The sequence below is a fragment of the Cupressus sempervirens genome, chromosome 4 (assembly GCF_028749045.1).
Source record: "Cupressus sempervirens isolate cs-2001-9-10 chromosome 4, ASM2874904v1, whole genome shotgun sequence".
NCBI classification, from domain to species: Eukaryota; Viridiplantae; Streptophyta; class Pinopsida; order Cupressales; family Cupressaceae; genus Cupressus; species Cupressus sempervirens.
The window spans coordinates 354,979,490-355,003,194 of NC_143121.1; the positions used below are offsets into that span (position 1 = coordinate 354,979,490).

At 34.0% G+C, this 23,705-nt stretch overlaps 1 protein-coding gene across 1 annotated transcript; it reads left to right on the forward strand.

Moving 5' to 3' along the window:
* The first annotated feature begins 20,814 nt into the window (after positions 1–20,814).
* LOC149561520 (F-box protein PP2-B3-like) lies at positions 20,815–22,928 on the forward strand. The gene is made up of 3 exons (XM_089825167.1): positions 20,815–21,132; positions 21,213–21,337; positions 22,424–22,928. The coding sequence occupies exons 1-3, from the start codon at positions 20,875–20,877 to the stop codon at positions 22,641–22,643; spliced, it is 603 nt and encodes a 200-aa protein (XP_089681293.1). The 5' UTR covers positions 20,815–20,874; the 3' UTR covers positions 22,644–22,928.
* Positions 22,929–23,705: the final 777 nt, after the last annotated feature.

Below are 23,705 nucleotides of genomic sequence, written 5' to 3' on the forward strand. Positions count from 1 at the left end.
AGGTTAAAAAGTGTGCCTTGTATAGTAGTTGATGTTGCGTACAAATTGGTTAAAAAGGATCATACCTATGATCTAGTAGAGCTCATGTTTCAATAGATTAATGAGAATCTGAGAGCTATAAGGAAGAGCAAGGGAGCTCACTGCAAATTTGGATCAGTTTTGGTGTGCATGTTTTTCTATCTGATGAAAGAATTCCCTTCTGTAGGTAAGGTGAAATGGAATCTAGATAAAACAATTATTGAATAGATCAATGGATATATTGAACAGATGGGTGATAATTTTGATGCCCAAATGACTAGCTACTTTGAGGACTTCAAAAAGTCCATGAAACAAAGAATGAGGATTCCAGTCTCATTGACTGAGAAATATGAAAAAGACATTTGTTTTCTTGTAGACATTGATTATACTTATATACAGGCAGTCATACCTAGAGTGAGATGGCTTAAGCCACTAGGTTATGAACTCGATATTGATCAAGCCTTTGCAGCAATAACAGCTCTCCTTGCAGAAGAAGTTGACAAGAATGCAAAAGCCTTTGTAACTTATGATGTTGTAAAATCAAGGGTGGTAACAGATTTGAAAACTGCCTTAGCAGTAAAGAAGAAAGAAAAATTGGTAAGGAAAATCAAGAGAAAATTTGGTGTTGAAGGAGAAGGAATAGTAGAAGAGGAAGAAGAAGACATTGGAGATGAGAGAGATGAACCTCAAGGTCTCAATCAAGGGTTAGGAGAAGATAAAGAGGAAAGTGCTAAGGAAGAAGAAGCCAAGGAAGCATAAGTTAGAACCAAGGTCACAAAAAGAAAGGCCACAACTCCTCCTGCTCCTCAACCCAAGGCAAAGAAAGTAGTTGCTCCTGCACCAAAGAGACCTACTACAAGGGCTGCAGGACAAAAAGCCCAAGAGGAGGCAAAAGAGAAGAAGAAATCTTCAAAGAAGACTACTATCGAGCCAAAGAAGAAAAGAAAATTTGTTGTCCAGCCTCAAACATATGAAGACAAGACTAAGTCAGAGGACAATAGCCAATTTCAAGTGGTAAGTCACAAACCTCAAACTGTCATTGATAAATTATGCTCAAAAATTAAGAATGATGATTTGAAATTTTTAAAGAACCTAAATTTTTCTAAGCTCACCAAGGAGGAACAAAATAAATTAGAGGAATTAGTGTTTGCTATGATGGCTGATTATAAGCACACACCTCTAGAGTTAGACGAATCAATGCCTAAGGAATTGTACAAAATTGTAGAGGATAAATGGCATTTTTGTTTGCAAATGGAAAGGGAGATAAGGGAATCAACATTAGCTAGGTTATTGCCTAATTTGACTAAGGATCAAATAAAAAATGCAGTTAAGAGGCATAACAATAGATTCACTCCCAAACATAGAGCTTTTAGCATTTTGTAGAACAAAATTGAGGATGTAGTTACAAAGTCCACAAGATTGTGGAGAATAATTTACAAGAAAATAGAAGAGGTTTACAATGAAGAATATAAGGTAGAAGCAAGTGCCAGGAAAAAGAAGAAGGTTGAAGAAGAAAAAGAAAAGGAACAAGTGGAGAAGAAGGTTGAAGAAGAAAAAGAAAAGGAACAAGTGGAGAAGAAGGTTGAAGAATAAAAGGAAGATGAAGAGGCACATACAGAGGAGAAAGAGGAAGAGAAAGATAGAGCTGAGCAACAAGATCAAAGTGTGCAAGACACACAACTATCACCTCCTAGTCCTCCTCATGCCATCATCACTTCTGCAGAGATTGTCAAAATCAAGGATGTTACAGACACTTCTAGTCCAAACATCAATCCATTAACTGCAGAGGATTTAGCAAAAATCCTTGACCAATAAACACTAGTATCGAAACTATGTTCAAGTCCTATATTGGTCAGTGTTGATGAATTGGAGAATCCAGTAGCTAAAACAAAGGAAGTCAAGGTGAAAACACAAGAACCACCTTTGACCATACAACCTACTAGTATTCTATTCCTTCCTCCACCACCTCAACCAAGTGTAGTCACTGATACACTTTAGATGCCAAGTACAATAGCAGGGGAAGTCAAAGAAACATCTAAACAGCTAGTAAGTTCAACCCCACCTATTGATCACCAAAAGGATAAACAAGCTGAAGAAAAAGATGAGACAAGTAAGAAGGAGGAGTCTACAATACAAACATTGGTTGCATTACCCAAATCTGGTACTCCTACACAGAATCTTCAGCAGCCGAGCATTGATAGGTTACCATTACAAATCAGGACACCAGGCTCAAGCTCATCAAGGGCAATCAGGAAACTTCACTATGGAGTTCCTGAGCTTGATGAAGAAATAAAGATTCCACATTATGAATCCAACACTCTCACTAAAGAGGAGATCAATGAAATTTAGAGTGCATTGGATAGAAGAATGAGACAAGAAGCACTAAGAAGAGAACATAAGCACAAACATACCATGAATGAAATCAAAGACATATTCATTGGAGCTTTTAGCTTAAAGTCTCTAGATGAGTGAAGGCCAATCATAGAGAAACTATCTGATATAGTTGACTAGGTGACTAGTGAAGACCGGGATACAGATGCTAAATTACTGGAATGGTCAGAGAGAAAGTTCCAAGGCAAGGTAAATAAGAAAATATCCAGTGATATAGCACTATCACAAGTGGATCTGGCTAAGAAAATTGAAATAGTCAAAATTGTACTTGGAAATGTATTTTCCCTATACAACAAGTTGTGCGACTTTTCCACATTCACACAGGACACTAGCCAGAAAACAATGAGCTTGGAGAGAAATCTGAAGATTTCTAGCATGCAACTCCCCACAAATCCAGCTCAGAGTGAGAAGCATTTTGCTCAATCACTTCACACACAAAGAGAGTTAGTTGTTTTAACAATAGAGGAGGCAACCACCAAAGCCAAATTTATGCAAATTCAATCCTTTATAACTCCTCATTTGGAAGTAATTCATAAGGAGAAGATGAATGCAGAAACAGTCCTCAAGAAAGACCCCAATCTTTCTACATCTGATGGACTTGTACACCTAGCAACAGAGATTACCATCCAGTATAAGTTATTGGATATTGCACTAGCAAATTGGGATGCAGCTCTGAAGGTACTCCTTGAAGTAAATAGTACATTTTTGGCCAAGTATGGAATTTCCCTATCGAACCCTTGACATAAGTGTCAAAATAGGGGGATATTAAGTATGGGGAAGTTAAGTAAAGATTAAGTATGGAGGAGATACAGAATGAAGTAGGAGATACATAATAAAATTATAAGTATGATGAAAGGGGGAGAATTTTGAAAATTTTGATATAACATATTGGTCAAAATGTAGAAATAGGAAAGAAGTCACTGAGTGCACAAAAGCATAATCAACTCATAGGGAGTCATAAGGTATATTGCTATTTGTTCTTAAAAAAAAAATTTAAGAAAATAAGAGGATGCATGAAATAATGTCAAGATCACGGGATCTTAGTTAAGTGTTTTTGCCACTCATGTCAAAGGGGGAGATTGTTGGTTTAAAGAATAATTTTGACAACTGAGTGACAAATACACTTAACCATTTTTTTACTATACATGTCGAGCAAAGAGTAGGAGCCGAGTCACAGTCATGTTTCGAGCAATCCAATTTTATCAAGTGCCGAGTAATATCAAGTGCTGAGTAATATCAAGTGTCGAGTGATATCAAGTGCTGAGTGATATATTTTTGTTTAGATGCCAAACTAACCAAGAAACAGCATGTTTCGAGCATCAGTAATGCTTCATGCACCGAGTAACTCAGAATATTAGCATAAGAGTTTGTAATTGCACAAACTATGATGTAAACCATTTTTGTAGTCAACACAAGGAAAATCTCGAAAGATCTAGAGATAAGAACGAATCTTTCACATTTCCTATGCAATCTACATGTAGCCAATTGGAAAATTGGAAAGGCATGCTCAAGATGCAAATATTTGAGCTACATTGATCAACATCCAATCCATGTTGACCCCACACATAGACATACTTCACAAGGAGATATCATTTGTAGAGACATTAATGCAAAAAGATCTCCATCTTTCAACACATGAAGTCTTAGTTCATCTTGCTATCAAGTTAGCCATCCAAATCAAATCATTAGAGGTAGCTTGTGATAATTGGGATGTAGCTTTGAAGATAATACTTGAGGTCCATAAAAAAATTTTGAACAAATATACTATAAGTGTACAACCCGTGACATAAGTGTCAAAAGGGGGATTATATATCAAGGGGAGTATGCATGATAAGGGGAGATAAGTTTTGAAGATCAAGCAGGAATCAAGTCAACAAGTCAGCATATGCAGAATCTACTCAAAAGTAGTATTCAAATTTTTTTAGCTCGAAATGGTACAATCAACTCAGGGGGAGTTATTAAATTTTGAGGTATGACTGATGAGTCATAAGTTTTGCAAAAATTTTGAAGTTTTGAAATTTTGTATGTAAATGGATATTATTTGAGTTGTGCTTGAAAGGTTAACGTTATTCATGCATGACCAAATATTTTGCCACTCATGTCAAAGGGGGATATTGTTAATCTTAGATTGGTTTTGACATATGAGTGACAATATACTTAAGTCATTTACTTAGTTCATGTGGAACAAGTAATACGTGTCGAGAATAAGTTGTCAGATACTATATGTTGAATGAAAGATAAGTGGTATGTGTCAAGTAATTAGTAAGTCTTGAGTAATTCAAGTTTTAAGCAAATAGTAAGTGTCAAGTTATTTAGATGTCGACTAATCAATGGATGCCAAGTCATTGAGATGTTGAGTTACAACATTGAAGTTGCAATTTATGCCAAGCATCAGGGACTTCAAGTGTTGAGTAATATAGTTTTGACATAGTTATTTATAATGGCACAAACTACTATGTAAACCATTTTTTAGCCGACTTAAGGATTATTTTGTGACCCTAGATGATAAGGACAAATCTTTATTGAGAATCCCTATGCATTACATGCAACCAATCAGAAAAAAGGAATGATTAAGCAGTAATATGGGTGAATCACAATTGTTTATGCATACCTAACCCTATGTCACTTAGGTCTTCTTAAGGAGACAAACCCTAAACTTTTTTTGAATGTGTAAGTAGAAAAGAGAGAAGTTTGCATGCACAAATAGAGCATTCATGGTGACTAAGGATTTATGAATTAAGATACATTGCAAAATTAGTTAGAGCAGAACAGAGGAAAGGAAATAGAAGATAGTAGAGATGCATCTAATCAGGAACTTGGATCAAGTACACATTAGAAAAGAGGTGATCTACCATCAAGAAATAGAGTGCTAACTGAAGGATCATTATTAAGACATTCTAATAGGTAAATCAGTTAAATCTCTTAACATAGTAGTCTTAACAGGATATTGTAAATCCTTTCTTACTTCATTGTAAGTCAAAGTCCTTTTACCAGGCACACTTCTAATAGGGTGTTGAAATCCTTTAACAGGGTAAGATCTAACAATCTTATAAGCCTTTAACAGGGTAGACCTTTACAAGTTAGATCATGTATCATGATCAAAACATTGTAACCTTCATTGGCTACACTTTATTACTGTAGTAGTGGGAATTTGTGGGTGTCATCCCACCCCATTTTTACCTTATCCTTGGAGGGTTTCTGGGTAACTAAATATCTTGTGACATTCATGTGCTGAATGTTTATTTACTTTCATGCTATGGATGTATATGCTTAATCTGGTATTTCAATTTACATATATAGATTGTGAGATGGATGTGTGGTGAATGACTTTAAGGTTGAAGTTTTAAGTGTTGATTCACCCCCTTGCCCCCAACCCTCTTAGATTTTACTTTCCCTATTGTATTTCCAACATATTGTGCTTGGAGTTCATTAAAAATTGGCCATGATTCAGTAAGACCCTTTTTCCTCTGATGAGTAAAAAGCCAAGGATACCAAATGAATTGATTTGGTTCTAAATATAGGGAAGCCTTTGTGACTTTTTGTCCATATGGTGTTTGATGTACTTCAAAAAAATCTCCATTTGGTTCATCCATGTTAGAGGATCCTTACCATCAAACTTACACATATCCATCTTTGGAAAAATAAATGCTAGATCCCATAGGAGTATTTAAATTTGTGTCATTATTAGCTGACTTGAAGGTCACACATATCCCTCTTAACCTCTTCCTTGAACTTACTTATTTCCTCGTTGGAATTACTATCCTCTATTATTTTCCAATCTGTATCAGAGGATTTCCCTAGTGTGGCAATATTCTTTTTGCCTCTTGTTGTAGGACTCATCATGATGGAACCCATTTTTTGAAATAAATGACAACAAATGAAATATAAATTCTCTAAAAAATTTAATGTAAATTACTAGGGTCAAGATACAAAGAAAATCCAAAAAATTAGCAAATTTGATGTCTTAAGAGAGAATTTTCCTAATTTTGCAATAACTCATTTATTTTGCTTCAATTTCTCCAAGCTTTGGAAGGTGGGCTCCTCTACTCTATATTCAAAAACCCAATACAAGTTATACTCCAATTTGGTAGGATGAGAGAGATATGAATATCTCAATAAATTGTGTAGAAATCATAATTCTGCAATAATCTAATCCAATTCTTCTAAAATTTGGACTGGAGCTTCTTAACTATGGTCTCAAGAAACCCTTTTAAAATATTTTCAAAAATCACTAAAATCTAAAGGAAATATACACTTAGAAGTAGAGGCTACCAAAAATCAGCCCTACACCAGTACGGAGGAAGAATCTATATTTGAATTCATAGAATTTTGACACCACCCAAAAGATTCAAGATATAGATATTCATTCTCAAACAACAACACATAAGGTAGAAAGACAAAGTAAGATGAGAGCCAAACACAAAACCTATAAGTTTTGGCAAACATCGTAAAATGGAAAGCACCCCTTTTAAGAACAATTTCAAGAAGAATCGCAAAACCAAACAAGGATGGCTAATGGTAATATCAACATCCCATTAGAGTTAGAACCAAACATAGATTTGTTTGGATCTACAGTCATGTCTAACCAAGGAAAAGGAGGCATAAGGAAAGAAAGTAACACAAATTATTGCAAATAATTTGGGGTACTAGCAGACACAACACCAGTTGAAGAGGAAATGGAGGTTCTAGAAGGGGAGGTCCCTCTATATGAAGAGACAGATGTTGATACAACATAACAACTTATAAAAGAATGAAATAAAGATAAAGATATTACAATGAAGACCTTCCAAAAACAATCTGAGAGAATTCAAATCAGAATATTAACAATCTCAGTATGTACATGAATTTCGAAGGAAACAAAGGTGTTAATTGTGGGAAACAAAAGTTGAAAAGAGGCAAGAAATCTCTAGCAAAATTAAGATCAGCATTAGGGCAAGCAACCAACCAGAAAAAGATAGAAGAAATCTTGAATGTAGGGAAGGGGAAGGTCCTTCCCACAGCCCAATAAAGATCACTATGTGGGTCTCAATGCCCCTAGTAAGAAGCGCTTGTTAAAGCGTAACATAAACCTTTTTGAATCAGAAGTTATTCGTATCCAAGAAAATAAATTAAGCAATGATGAAGGACTCAAATTAAAAAAGAAGTTAAAAAACCAGAAAATGGAACTTATTAAATCTAATGGAACCTCTAGAGGGATAGGAATCCTATGGAATCCTAGGAAAGTGGAGTTTATAAAACTTGCAAGAAGTCAAAAATTGGATAGGAGGCAAAATTCAAGGTATCATATGCAACACTCATCTAATCATAATAAATTTCTATGGCCCTACTCCATCCAGAGATAAGAAAGAACAATGCAAAGAGGTAAGAACTTTTATGAAAGCACATATAATAGAGAACATGATTATTAGGGGAGATTTTAATGCAATTATGAACATTGAGAAAAAATCAAGGGGAATACAACATTTATCCTAGATATCTATTGACTTCAAAGAATGGGTAGAAGATAACAACATAATTGACATACCAATCATGAATGGAGTATACACATGGAACAATAGAAGGTTGGTTTCTGCAACATAATAGAGAGATTAGACAGGTTCTTATTTAAAGGAGATGTAAGTAGTATGGATGGCTCCATATAGGCTAGAATACTACCTCATGCAGGATCTGATCATTACCTAGTCAAATTAGAACTGATAACAATAGAGAAACCATCAAGAAATCCCTTCAAATGCAAGAAAATGTGGATCCTAGATAAGGAATTTATGGATAATATTATTTTTTTGTGGAAAGAAGGTATGTATGAAGGATCTAAAATAATTTTTTGTTTCAAAACTAAAATATCTAAACTAAAAATACTCAAATGGAACAAAAAACACTTTAAAAACATCTTCAAGGAAAAATATATAATGAAGATGAGTTTTTAAAAAAAATGAAGAAGTTATCAAGCATGGAATGGACAATGAGAAATATTTAAAAGAAAAGGAACTATTAGGGAAATAAGCAATTATCTTAGAAAGAGGGGAAGTTTTTTGGAAGCAAAAGTCAAGAGAAACATGGTTAGAGGAAGGGGACTACAACTCAAAATTCTTTCACAATAGTACTTTAAACAATAGAACCATTAACAAAATCTCCAAAATTAAAAACATCTTTGGTACCTTTACAGAAGATCCAAATAAAATAGCAGAAGCCTTTGTGAATTATTACACAAAACTCCTCAACAATACCAATTAATCTAACCTAGTTGCCCAAAATGATCTGCTCGGAACCATCCCAAAGGTAATTACATCAGCGAATAATAAAATTCTAAACTCACCAATATCATTAGAAGAAGTCAGACCCCTTTTTAAAATGCACCCTAATAAATCCCCTAGCCTAGATAGATTTCAGGCTTTTTTCTTTCAAAAGTGTTGGGACATAGTAGGAGAAGAACTATGGAAAGTTATTGAAGCAACTAGAAACTTAGGATTGTTACTTTTTGAAATCAATCATACATTCCTTACTCTCATCCCAAAAAATGTAAATAGTGATGAACTTGGCCACTTCAAGCCAATTGTTCTATGTAATACCATCTATAAAATATTAACCAAAATCCTTGCTACTAGGATGAAAACTATCCTTCCTAAAATCATATTAGAGGAACAAACTAGCTTTGTCCCAAGAAGATCAATTTTGGATGGTATCATTACCATTCAAGAAACTATTCATGTGGCACAAGTCAATAAAGAAGAATGCATGTTGGTCAAATTAGACATCCAAAAAGCATATAACATGGTAGATTCGTGATTTTTATGTAAAACTATGGAAGCCTTCTATTTTTCTCAACAATGGGTTAACCTCATATTCAATTGTATAGCTACACCAAAAATATTAATCTTAATTAATGGTACACTGGAAGGTTTCTTCAATATTACTCAAGGCATACGCCAAGGAGACCCCATATCATCCCTTCTTTTTATCATCATGACTGAAACCTTTAGCAGAAATATCAAACAAGCACAACTACAAAACAAGATTAAAGGAATAACAATATCTAATAACATACAACCTATCACCCACCAACAATTTGCAGACGATATAATCCTCCCTAGTGAGAGCACCTTGCAAGAGGCACATAACTATAAAACACTAATACACAAATATATGGAAGCTTCTAGACAAAAGGTAAATGTTGACAAATCAAAGATCTTCTTTATAAATATGAAACCCTCAACTAAAGCAGAAATATGAAAAATTATACAGTACAAAAAAGAAAAATTTCCTTGCAAATATCTCAGAATCCACATAGAAAAATATGTCAAGAATTCCAAATCTTGGAGTCCTCTTCTTGAACAAATTGATAATCAAATTAAAAAGCAAAAAGCGAAATGGTTAACTAAAGCTAGAAGATGCACTAAAATCAAAGTGGTCCTATCTACAATGCCCATATATCAACTATCTTTCTTACAACTACCCCAGAACATCCACCAAAAATTGGAAACCAAGATTAAGAATTTTTTCTAGAGTAGAACGGAAGACAAAAAGAAACAAGCCTTAATAAAATGAGAAATAAACTGTAAACCTACAAACTTAGGTGGACTAGGCATTAAGAATCTTAGTTAGCAAAATCAAGCCCTAGAAGCCAAATTAGTTAGGAGAATCTTTTAGAAAAATGAAAGTAAATGGGAAAAGATCCTATACAATAAATACCTGAATGAATCAAATCTGATATTGCTATCCAAAACTAAAAACCCACCTAAAGGATCCAAAATATGAAACTTTATGATGAAATGTCATCCCTTAATTAGTAGCAATCTCACCTAGGATATAGTTAAAGCTAATCAAATCATCTTTTGGGAAGATTCATCGGATAGGCTTCCACCCTCGGATAGATGTAATCTTCTCATAAACATCAAGAACACCCTTACTCAGTTATGGGGAAACTTTATAAACTATTATAAAGAAAGAAGAATTATTAATGGGGAAGAAATCATTGAATGGATATTCATAGAGAATGTTGACCTTTTCCGAGAAGGAAAAACATAATACAAAACATTTCTTAAAAATAGACTGGTAGCATTCAAGAATGTCGAGGATAACCTCATCTAGGGACCATCAAATAATGGGGAATATAACGTCAAAAATGGATATAATCTCATACTTAACTCTCTATAATGAGAAGAAACTAACCTACCTCTAAGTTTACATTGGGATCCAACTTGCCTTCCTAAAGAAGGTATTTTCTTATTGGCAACACTCCAAAAAAGGATCCTTATAGCAGATAAATTCTCTAAAATGGGATATGATGGACCTTATAGGTGTATCCTTTATAAGAACTCCACAGAAATGACAAACACTTACTGTACCAATGTGGCATTACCAAAAAATGTTGGGAATGGCTGACTAATGAGCTAATTTGGTACTCTCCCTTCCCAGAAACCCTAGTCAACCATATGTTAGGTTGGCATAAAAAAGAAAAGCATACGATCTATAGGACTATTTGGAAAATATCTCCCTCAATTTTATTATGGGAAATTTGGAAGTAAAGAAACAAAAGATTATTCTAAGACTCAATGCTAGAGCTCCCTTCCCTCCTCAACAAAATCAAATCCAGTATCATGGAGGTAATGAATTGTCATCTCAGGAATTCACCCAAAGAGGAAGGAACCTTTACAAGTTGGGATGCAAAGATGATGAAGAATTAGTACAAGCTAATTAATCCACCCCTTATATACACTAAAGCCAAAAAATTAGCACGAAAGGAATGTAGATGGGAACCCCCGCCCAAAAATTGGTATAAACTTAACTTTGATGGGGCCTCAAGAGGCAATCTAGGAATAGCAGGTTTAGGGTGCATCATAACGAAGGTAGATGGTAATTGGCTTATTAAAAGAGCTAAACCTTTAGGCATTTTTACCAATAACATTGTAGAATTGGAAGCCTTTAAGGAAGGATTGATGCTTTGTTGAGAACTTTGTATCAAGAAATTAGTTATCGAAGGAGATTTATAGATTATCCTCAACACATTAAGGAAAAAAGCTACCCCAAATTAAAAAATTAATTCAAGATTAGAACTTGTTTTAAACTTAGTCGATTCAATAGAAGAGGTAAGATTTCAACATATATTCCAAGAAGGAAACTTTGAAGCTGATCATCTTGCAAATCTAGGGGTAGATGGGAAAGATGTTATATTAAGGAACATGAATCACATGATCTAATGGGTAAAGTTTTATCAGTAGAAAGTATAGATTTTGCAATATGGAATCTTGGTATTAAAGTTACTATAGTAATAGAGTTCTCACATTGCTTACACTTAATTTGATAAGGATCTTTATGACTTGGTAGTTACTGATTAGATGTACAATCTTTGCAAAAACAAGAAATTAATAAATGACAAACATAATTGAATAAGATTCATCTAAGCTTAAACACAAGGAACTGTAGAGGTCATTAGACATGAATTCTATAAAAAATATTTATATTATATGTGCATTCCTCTAAGGCATCAAAACATCAGATTTTATATTTGTAATTGGAAATTCAGTGTTTAAATTTAAATTTCTCTAAGAATTGAGAACAAATATGATCATAACAGCACTATAAAATCATATTATAACTTCATAATGATGGAGGAAACTATTGTATTAATAGATCCTAAAAACTCCCTTTTTTAATTCCTTGGTGACCTTCTCAAGTAGATTCTAAATTCAGACAAATTCCACTCACTCATCCTAAAACATTTCTTAGGCCTAACCAACTAGATTAGTTTACATTAACTTTGTTAATTTAGATAGGGAATTAATCTATTTTTATTCAAATTATAACCAAGACTGATAATAAGAATTTGAATGAGACCATTAACAATTAGTCATATAAGATTTTATTAAATTAATGAAAAATTTGTCAACTATCAAGATGATCATCAAAAGGCACTTAAGCACTTAGATGATCTTGAGCATATATCAAATTACAAAGAAATTAGATTTGATTCACACAAGAAAAGAAAAATCGAGATAAAGACAATGATATTGTTTGTTTCTCCTAATGATACTAACGATTCATATGAGTTTCAGCACTATGACAATAGGTGGAAAGAAATAAAGAAAGAACCAATTCAATGACAATCTCAAATAATTCAAGGTCAAAGGTCAAAGAATTATATTCAAATAGACACACTCTGAGCCTCCCTTAAACTGATAAAAAGGGAAGACTCCTACTTTCTTCAAAAGTTATGAATATGTAATGTAAATGTCAATACAAAATAAATTGGGGTATGCCCCTTTTAAACTTGTAACTGTATAGGATGGAAGTCCCGGGCAAGACTAGAGGTTATCTTCTTCATTCTTTCCTACCAGTGCCCATTTGAATGGAGAAACATACTTTTGTATTTTACTTCTTATTTATATAATACAAGGCTTTAGTCATTTACCAATCCAAAAAAATGATCCCACCTACCTTCTCTCTTGATAGAAAGGACAACTCCCTACAACTATGGAAAACAAAAGATACAAAAAATTCCAAAAAAGATAGCAAAATTGTTGCCTTGAGAGCGAATTTTCCTAATTTTTCAATAACTCACTTATTTTGCTTCAATCTCTCCAAGGTTTGGAATTTAGGTTCCTCTACTAGGTATTCAAAAACCCAACACAAGTTATACTCCAATTCAGAAGGATGAGAGAGGTATATAGATCTCAATAAATTGTGTAGAAATTGTAATTCTATAATAATCTGCTACAATTTGTCTGAAATCTAGACTGTAGCTTCTTTACTATGGTCTTCAAAAATCCTATAAAAATATTTTTTTAAAATTGCTAAAACTTGAAAGTTGTGCTCTTCCTAAAATCGTATCCAATGTTGAGAAAAAGTCTTGCCTCTTCGATGCCAAGATCATGCTCTGATACCACTTGTAATGAAATAACATGCACAATGGAAGAGGACAATACGAAATATTATGCAAATACTTGATAATGACTAAGAATAATAGACCACTTTGAGGGGCCAACCTCCAAATATCTCCAATAAGAACACACTTTACAGCAGGATTGTGAAATAAGACTCACATCCTTCCTATATATACCTAATTATGCTTGGGATGAATAGACACACCCCTATATAACACCTAGGCCAACTTACCTAACTAAATAATAATATAATAATGATGACACGACTTAATTAAGGGTTAAGATAGTCACAAGTTGACTATACATAACCCTATGCACACCAATATTAAGGGCACAATAGACAATAAGGTTTCTAAAGTGATAGATTTGGTGTTTATTAGAAGAACAATTGTAGTGGCTGACCCAAGGTGTAGCATGTTTTGATGGATCATGGTGTTCTCTTGGATTTCTTGACATGTTTGAGGATGTTATTATGGATTATTAATATGTGCTATAGGCAACATACAATGAGTTGACATGTAATATGATTTTGTGACTAACATACAATTTGTAAATAAATATTTGTTAGGGTTGACCTTATTTTTTTATTCCAAAAGGTTGATGGAATGTATAAAGGAATGAAAAATTTTGTTAATATGAAGTGTATGTGGATACAAGTCATGCGTTAGAAATCTAGAGAAGAGGTATGAGCAGAATCTAATGAGCTTAGCTGAACTAATAAAGTATGAGGAAGATACTACCAAACAATTCATGAATTATGGGTTGTTGTCCATTTATGTAGGCCAATGAGCCTATGTTTTTAATTGACTAGAGAACTCTAGGCAATGTGCCTGAATGCAAATGCATTATTTGTAACAACTTGTACTTTTAACAAGATGTAGTTTTGTCAATACTAGCCACATTATGGTTTTTCACTTAACAAGGTTCCCACAAAAACATCTTGATTTCATGTTGTACCATCTTAAGTTGGATGCACTCCAATTTAATGAAGGTTAGGCACCTATTTAGTGAGAGATCATCAATCTCCTTGCACGTTCCCTTCTTTATTTCCTTTTTAGTCCTTTCTCCTAGGTGGAATTAGGATAAAACCAAATAGATCCTCTTTAAAGCTCTGGTTTTCATAGTGTTAAGCTCGACGCAGGATTTATCCTCATAGGTCTTCCCTTACCTTCATCTATTCACTTAGAATCTACTCTTTGCACTAAAATGGCTATATCTTAGACGTTGTGCCTAATTTTAGGGATTCATGGCCTATTTTGGGATCCCAAAGGTTCTAGGCCATGGTAATCAGAGGTGTAATGCCCCTTATTAGTCAAGGTCGCACTATGCCCCTAATAGGACAATCAAGGTCACAATACACCCCTGATTGGTCCCTATTTCGAGTCCTCTTCTTGGATCTCATGTTTGGTTAGTTTTGGGGTGCAAACTTCTAGGCAAGTCAACCTACAACAAAAAGTTATTTTGAGACCTTTATAAACCATTCCATTTCCTCATTTTACATCTCATCTTCAAGTGTTCAAGCATTCACAAGCTCATGCTCTAAAGATTTCACGTTCTCAAGCACTCAAGGCATTCAAGCTTCCCTTCCATTGAAGATCAAGGACTTGTACATTCAAGCTATTGAAGGATTTTATGCAAGATCTATCATTCCAAGATTCAAGATCTCCCTTCATATACTCAAGATCCTTTGTTGCATCTTCTACATTCATCCTCTCAAGACCTACATTCATCTACATACACTCATATGGCAGATTTCAAGCACATTCATTCATGAAGGTTTTGACATCACTTTGATTTCCTTTCTAGGGTTTTGAAGTTGAGTCAAAAGGCTGTAAGGAAACTCAGGTGCGGAAACAGCTTCCTACACTAATCTCATAAGGAAAGTATGATGCAAATCCTATTAAAATCTTCTTCACTTACAGATTCAATATCATGTAAACAACAATGTTGCAGCCAACCATGCATATAGAAAATAGACAGAGAAAGGAACACATAACACAAGGATTTTCCAGTGGGGAAAAACCTTTCGGTAAAACAACCCCACCCCTTCAGAACCTGCACAATGTATTATCTTCAACACAAGGTTACAATACACTTGCAATGCAAGTTCAACATCGACAATAGAAGACTCCAATAGAAAATCACAGTACCAACAATACACTCTCACGCATCGCATCTCTTTGCAACCCTAAAAATGCTTATAACATGTGCTTCACTTTAGGGCTACTCCCAAATGTAAATCGTATTAGGGTTTTACCATTCTCCGAGAAAATAGGAACCCCACTATTGGGGTAGAGTGTACAGTACTCAAATATCTTAGTTGTCACATGTCTTCACCTGTCATTGAATCTTCCTAACATAGCTCTTAAATGTCATAGGAATCCGTCATAACCGTTTTAGTCATGATCTCCTTATACACAATTCAAGATGTCAACACATCAGCATTATTTGCAAGAAATACATTTTACAAAACAAATAATAAGAATAGGAATTATACAAGGTTGAGACACCTTATTCCTAACAAAGGCTACCACATCTACATACTTGATTACATTCCAAATTCAAGAACATATTCATAGAATCCAAATTCAAAAACATATTCATAGATTTACATTGATTTTATGTTAGATCTATCAGTACTACTTTCTAGCATTCTATTTTTATTTCAATTATAGGTTAATTCCTAAATTGGGGTTTTCCTAAAGCAACCTCCCCCCCCCAACAAAAAATAATAATAATGAACAAACAAATCCTTTGTTTTGCAAGTTTTAGATATCGGGTTGGCAAACATATTGTAGATTTGGATACCATTTTTGTCTTTCTTCATAATTGCAATATCAGAACTAGTGTCACATACAATCCATCAGGGTTATAATGCACCCCTAATGAGCTAATTAGGGTCATAGTCACCCCCTAATTTACCTAGGTCACCCCCAATATCTAGTCAAACAATTTCTAGGTTTTGTTTATAGCACAATTTTCAATCTACACTATGGAAATCAACCCTTTTGGAGGTCATTTGACAACAATTTTTCAAGTTTGTACCTCACAAGGTATTTCATCTTCATCTCTTTCATTTCTATATACTTCACTATTTTTTCATATCTTTATATCTCGGCTCTATATTGCATATCGTCTTGCTTAAACCATCTTAAGGTGGAGATGAGAGGGAAATAAATCCAAGTTATTCATCCCTTTCGAATTATGGTTTCGCATTGATACTTCATTTTGTATTAATCAAACCTAATCCAAGGGGTGGATCTTGGTCTTCCCCCTTCTAAATGTGTTAGGGTGATTGTTCCATTTCTCCCCTGCACACATGTGTTCATGTGATGTGTATTCTCATGCTTAACATTATTATCTATGGTTCAAAGGTTGAAAGATGATAATAAGTTAAAATTATGAGTATAAGTCATGATAGATTCTACAAGGTTGATAAGGTGTATAAAGGAATGAGATCTTTTGTAAATATGAAGTGTGCATAGTGTGGATGATATGATCCATGAATCAGTGATCTAGAGAAGAGGTATGATGGAATCTAAGGAGCTTCAACATATGCAAACAAGCATGGGGAAGATGCTACCATGCAGTTCATAAATATGTTCAATTATGTAAAGGAATGAGCTTTTGTTTGTAATTAAGTGGTGAATTCTAAGCAGTCTGTCTCAATGTAGGTGCATTCTTATTTGTAATAGTGTTATACTTTTTTCTCCCTTAATAGGATTTCCCCACAAAAATCTTGGTGTTATAAGTTCATGTGATGTTGTGTGTTGTCATGCTTAACATTATGATCTAAGGTTTAAATCTAATAATCGGTTAAATTTTATGCGGTTGAGTCACAACTAATTCTACAAAGTTGATAAAATGTATGAAAGAATGAGATCTTTTGTGAATGTGTAGTGTGTGTGGTGTGTATGCAAATGTGATTCATGGATAGGTAGATGCATAGATGAAGAGGTATGAGTGGAATCTAATGAGCTTCAAAGGAGTTGAACAAGCATGAGGAAGATACTACCAAGCAATTTATAAATTATGTTCGTTTATGTAAAGGACTAAGCTTTTGTTTGTAATTGAGCAATGAACTCTAAGCAATGTGTCCAAATGTAGGTGCATTCTTGTTTGTAATAAGTTATACTTTTAACAAGGTATAGCTTTTTTTGTGGGTACCACCCCACCATGGTTACTCCCTTAATAAGATCTCCACACAAAAATCTTAGTGTCAGAGTTCATGTAATGTTGTGTAGTCTCATGCTTAACATATAATCTAATATTTAAAGGTTTAAATCTAGTAATCAGTTAAATTTTATGAGGTTAAGTCACAATTAGTTTTACAAAGTTGAAAAAATGTATAAAGGAATGCAATATTTTGTAAATGTGAAGTGTGTGTGGTGTTGATGTGGATGTGAATGTGAGTCATGCATAGGTAGATGGATGGATGGATTGGAAGGATAGATCAACAGATGGATGGATGGATAGATAGTAGATGGATAGATAGATTGATAGATGGATAGATAAATAGATGTATAGATGGATGGATCGATAGATGAATGGATGGATAGATAGATGGATAGATGGATTAATAGATAGATAGATAGAACAGATGGATGGATAAACAAGTAGGCAGGCAGGCAGACAGATTTAAGTTTGCTTAAAATATATCACTTACATTTTAATTATTATACTTAAGACACTAAAATGAAAACATTATAATCATATATTTATGTTTGCATATAATATATCAATTACAAAATTTGAATCCTTTTGAATGCTCCTTACCTATATCAAAAGTATAATTTTTGCTATCACATATAACATAAGGTTCCTCACTTTTTTCTGGTGGAGTGAGGTAAAATCTTCAAGCGTATGGAGTAATCCAAAACGTACACCTATGATTTACAAAATGAGCAAACGTAATTGAGAAATTGTATTAGAACCTTAGTAACATCTCCAAGACTACTTTATGATCTAAGTGGTCATTTTTTCATTTTGATCATATATGAAAGCTTGAAATTTTATTAGATTGTATATATTAAATAATAATGCTATTTTAAAATATGTATTTATTTTCAACAAATTTTAATGAAATTAATTTTGTTATATGAATTTAGAAATTTTAATAATAATTAAAATGTAAAGTTTATTATTAATAATTATTAATAAAGTATCATTAAAATGACCAAACCGTCATAAAACAAGAGACACAAAGTCCTACCTCAAATGTGAATAGTTGAACATAGATTTAGGTTGAGAGGGAGAAAAGAGAGATAAAATGTTATAGGTACATGGAAGTTTGTGCCTCTAATGTGAATAATGTAACATAGATATAGGGTGACCAAGAGGAAAGAGAGAGAGAGATGAAGTGTTCGAGATATACAGAAAAATCAAGATAGAATTTTTTTTTTTTTGAAGAATTAGAGTCAGGGAGGGAAGAGATACAAAGAGACAAAGAAATAGATAAAGATTTAGAAATAAGAAGAATGTGAAAATTTAAAAATTATTTATTTAAAGTAATTAGAATAATTATGTAATTATTTAGTTTAATCAAGTGATGGTTTGAACCAAGTTTTCCATTTTAACACTTTCCAATGTTGATATTTTTGGTTGTAGGACATGACCTTCAGAAAGTAGCCTAGAATTAAACTGTAAGTCTACAACAACCTCAGGGAGTACTGTAAGATTTGCAGAGATGATTTGCCTGAACAGTAACCAATCAAATCACATCATTTCCAAAAGATATACTCTGTACTAATTTAAGCAAATTTAGCCTGCATCAAAATTGTGCAAGTCCTCTAATTTTTTGCCACAATTCTTTTGATTGCCCACGGAAAGGCAGGTAGATGTAAAATAGGAGTCTGTGGGGGAAGTCCAGCAAAATTATGACGAGTCTGGTTCTGAGTGCAAAAGTCTTCTCCAAAGACCGATCAGGAATTTATAAAGAGCAATTAATTAGTACAAAAAAATGTTCTACCATTGTAAGTTTAGTAGCATGTAAAGAATTGCTCTGGCTTCTTCTGGTACTCTAGTTGCAATTTGTACATCCAGGAAAATAAAATGGAATTCAAATACGATTCGGTGCTTTTTTTTTCTAATAAATGAAATTCAAAGCAAATTTGGGAGATTCTCTTCTAATCGGAAATCCAGAGGAAATTTAGTATTTTGCTGGCTTCTCTAAAAAGACACACCTCTTCAAAACTACCTGGTAAACCTTTATGTTGAGTCACCAATATCAGGGATTCTTAATTATTGATTATTAGTATTAAGGTTATAACTTATTGATTTATTATTTTATACTGTACAATATTCCTCTGATTAGTAGAATCCTTGGCTTATTTTACTAAACGTTGATCATCACATCCAATGATGGGTCTTTGTCTAAGGCATACCTTTAGATCTTCATATTGGACAGTGGCATGAAGTAATTGTTGGCCTCATGAGTATTCTATCACAAAAGTTGCTACTGCCATCAACTAATTGTTGCTCCCTATGTAATGTCCCTTGTTCTAATCTTTCAGAATTTGTATTAATTCATTATAGGGAAGTGATACAGAGAAGTGCAGCATCCCATGTACGTATTAACAACTGTGCCTATCGGTCAGTCCATTAGCTCTAATTGCTACCTCCAATTGGCCTACAGAGAGTACATGAAGAATTGGAAATTGTAAGAGAGTCCTTTACTATCATTATTTGTTTGTTCACAATAGTATAAATGAATGTATTGACTGTGAATTATAATGGTGTATACAGTCAATGTTATTTTATGGATTCAACAATTAATCTTCTACCTTGTTGTCACTGTGCAATGGTTGTGTTACTATCATTAATTTTGATATGAACCTTATATTGATATTCGATATTTAGAATGATTGATGTTCTGCAATGTGTGGGCTTTATCACTTTGATTTTAGAGGGTTAATTTTTCTACCTCATGACCGGGCAGTTTTGGATCAAGAAGTAATTCGGAGGATCAGCAGGAGATTGTCAAGAAGCAATACAAGACCAGGCGTTCTCTGGAGGCTGCTTGTTTGGAGGAGTCTATGGAGTCACCTGTTAAATGAATAGATCTATCTCTATTCATGAGTTTATACTATTCTTTGGGGTGGCTAGGTGGTTAGCTTTTGCTATTGTTGAAGCAAAACCGTCCAGCTTTAGAGAAGCTTCCCGACGAGAAGCTTTCAGAATTTTGTTCTGATGAAACTTCTAATTTATTTTATAGTTAGTATTGTTAAAAATTAAAAATGTGGCATGGCGGTGAACCAAATTCGATAAGGAAAAAATCAGAGAACGATCGGAAACGACAGGTCATTGTCCCATTCAATGCAAAAGCATATCGTTCCATTGATTTTTTTTTATTTCTTTGTAATTTTGACTTCGAAATTAGATTTTTATTAGAGTCAGCCAATACAAACTCAGATAAATAACTTTTTTCAATTTAGAAAATAGATTAAAATAGTCAATTATGTAAAAAACTTTATAAATAGATTCGGTGAGACCATCAAATTCGAGGCCTGCCTTAAGAAATCCGTGTTGTTCGAACTGCCTTGGCTCTTGATCTATTTACTTTTCTGAGCTTTAGATTACTAAGCAAATGGAGAAGATGAAAGAGTTGCCAGAGAACAGCATATCTCTGATCTTGTCATTTACAACTCCTCACGATGCCTGCCGACTCGCAGCAGTCTCGAAGCTTTTCAGATCTGCAGCCTCCTCAGACTCTCTCTGGGATAAATGGCTTCCTACCCATTATGCCCAAATCCTTCCTAGTTCAATTTCTCCCATCACTTTCTCTTCCAAGAAACAACTCTATTTTCTCCTCTGTCAATCAATCTTTCTGAATGGAGGAACCCGGGTGAGTACACAAATTTTATTTGTTTTCCTGTTGATTTGTTATTCCTTTAAACTTTGCAAACAATTCGTTGAAACGTGCAGAGATTTTGGCTACAGAGGCCAACCGCAAAAGTGTGTTATATGTTATCTTCCAGAGAATTATCAATCGTTTGGGGTGATGACCAACGCTATTGGAGGTGGAGTCCTGGTGAAGTTGCAAATTCCAGGTTCATGAGATATATAGATTCCTTTCAATTGATCCCAGTATAGCTAATTTTAGTGGCTCGTGTATGTCATTTAATGTATCGAGATGCTAAGAAGAAGAGATAATATTTTAGATGAATGTTAATCTAAAATTCATTATGCCAGTTCTTAGTTGAAGAGTTTTTAACCTACAATATGGTTTCCTCTTAAATTGCTCTTTATGCGGTGAAGGCACTGTAGGATTTATACTTGGCGCTATAAAAGTTGAAACAAAATGAAACCCGAAATTCTTTTGGAATTTAGCTGTTATCTATCTGAAACCTGTTTTTGTGCGCCCAATAGATTAGGGAGGACTCTGTTGTTGTGTAAGACTTCTAGGGTTTGGCAGTTTATAGGGTTTCCTGAGTGCTCTTGCAATTGGGTGCAATCTTTTAGTTATTGGGATATCCCTTGTTCGAAAGCTTGTCCAACAATCTTGAACAGCTAATAATCCTAGACCTAACAAATGTATACTCAAGATCAAGTGTGTTCCTTGAAGCCAATTATATTGTAGAAATTTGTTGTTTTAAAGCATCATTAAAATATTTTCATTACTGGTTTGTCCTTCAAGAAAATAATTAAAGCCCGGTTAACGGCTCATGGCGAAACCAGATTGTAGAAATTTGTTGTTTTAAAGCATCATTAAAATATTTTCATTACTGGTTTGTCCTTCAAGAAAATAATTAAAGCCCGGTTAACGGCTCATGGCGAAACCAGATGCCAATTGGGTTGGTCAGACCTCCCTTATGGAAACCCAAGCAAGGACTTATCTCCATTTACCTATATATGTTGTTCCCTGGCTTTTGACCGCAATCGAAGTAGGAGTAAAGTGAATCGAATTTATTTTGATCTTTTCAAATCTTCAAGGTTTATTGATGATTGTCTTACTTGATTCTATATAAGACAGTGTAGTATGGCATGCCTCTCATCCTCAAAATTTGATCTTTCTTGCAAAGAAATAGACATTCTTCTCATTTTAAATTGCAAGATAATGAGATTATACCCTTAATTGACATTATATTTTTTCCCGGGTGGGATGAACACCTGAAGGCTTAATGTTGTTTTTGCAGTTTTAAGGAAGTAGCCGAATTAAAAATGGTTGCATGGTTGGAGATAAAAGGCAGATTTGATTGCAGGCTGTTGTCACCAAATACAGACTACTCCATGCCATTTCTGATTAAATTTGAATCCCGTCCTCATGGATGGAATGCGCATCCCCTAAAATTTAATATTATAACTGCAGAAGGAGATGAAATGGAATCAGGTCGGCTATTAGTGGAGAGGGAATGAGCAAGCAGAGATCCGAATATGAAGATTGCTCCTTTGAATAATCGAAGTGATGGGTGGATAGAAGTGATTGCAGGGGAATTTGTTGTCAAAGCGTACACTCATTCTGAGGAGCCAAAATACATTGAGTTCAGTATGAAAGAGGAAGTTTCAGGTCGTTGGAAATCTGGGATTTTTTTTGATGGGGCCAGGATTCAACCCATATCAGCTTAGTGGTTTTGACATGTGTCAGTTTTTGTTGATCACGGTGGTTTATAAAATTTGTATGATAAAGTTTCTAGAATAAGATCGTGTCGAAAGGCTGCTGCTTGAGATTTAATGCATTAATCATTATGACTGCAGGCCTATGATTTGAATATGACTGTAATATAAACGATTATATATGAATATAATAGATGCTCCCACTTTTGATGGTAGATAATGTTTTTACACTTCTCTCTAATATCTTTTAGGCTGTAGGCTGCCCGGCAGCTTCCCTCTGCATCTAAGAACCTTCACATAAGAATGGGAACATTTTTTTATTTCATCAATCTTGCAAGTTTTACATTCTTGAGGTCTTCAGCACATGACCAAAAGCGAATAGAACCTTGCCAATCCATCTACACAACTGTGCAATCTCTCTTCCATATTAACAGTGCAAATAGTTCCAATAAGGATTTGAATGGATTTCTTTTATATATGCTGGAATGTCCTTTGACTAAGATTGGTAACAAATTCTACGTCCTGTTCAGGCCACTGTAAGGGTGTTGATGAAGTGCATCGAAATAGACTAACAAGTCCACATTGCACATAAACACTCAATTTTATAAACAGTTTATTCTACTATGTTCAACTGAGCACAAAGAAGAAACATTCTAGGCGTGTACATGGACATTAGTCTGACAGCTTAAAAGTTTTGTTAAAATAATTCAGACTGCAAGCTATGGGAAACTAATGTTTTAGTATGATCATCAAACAAACATATATAAACATATCTATATGATCATTAAACAAACATATATAAATAGATATGATCATTAAGTCTATATCTATCTATCCATGTATGTATCAGATACAACTGCAACA

Excerpts from the sequence above, each read along its gene's own strand:
- LOC149561520 (XM_089825167.1), top strand. The coding sequence starts at position 20,875 with ATGGAGAAGATGAAAGAGTTGCCAGAGAACAGCATATCTCTGATCTTG. Across the intron at positions 21,133-21,212 it reads TTCTGAATGGAGGAACCCGG|AGATTTTGGCTACAGAGGCC; the intron begins GTGAGTACACAA and ends TGAAACGTGCAG. Across the intron at positions 21,338-22,423 it reads GGTGAAGTTGCAAATTCCAG|TTTTAAGGAAGTAGCCGAAT; the intron begins GTTCATGAGATA and ends TTGTTTTTGCAG.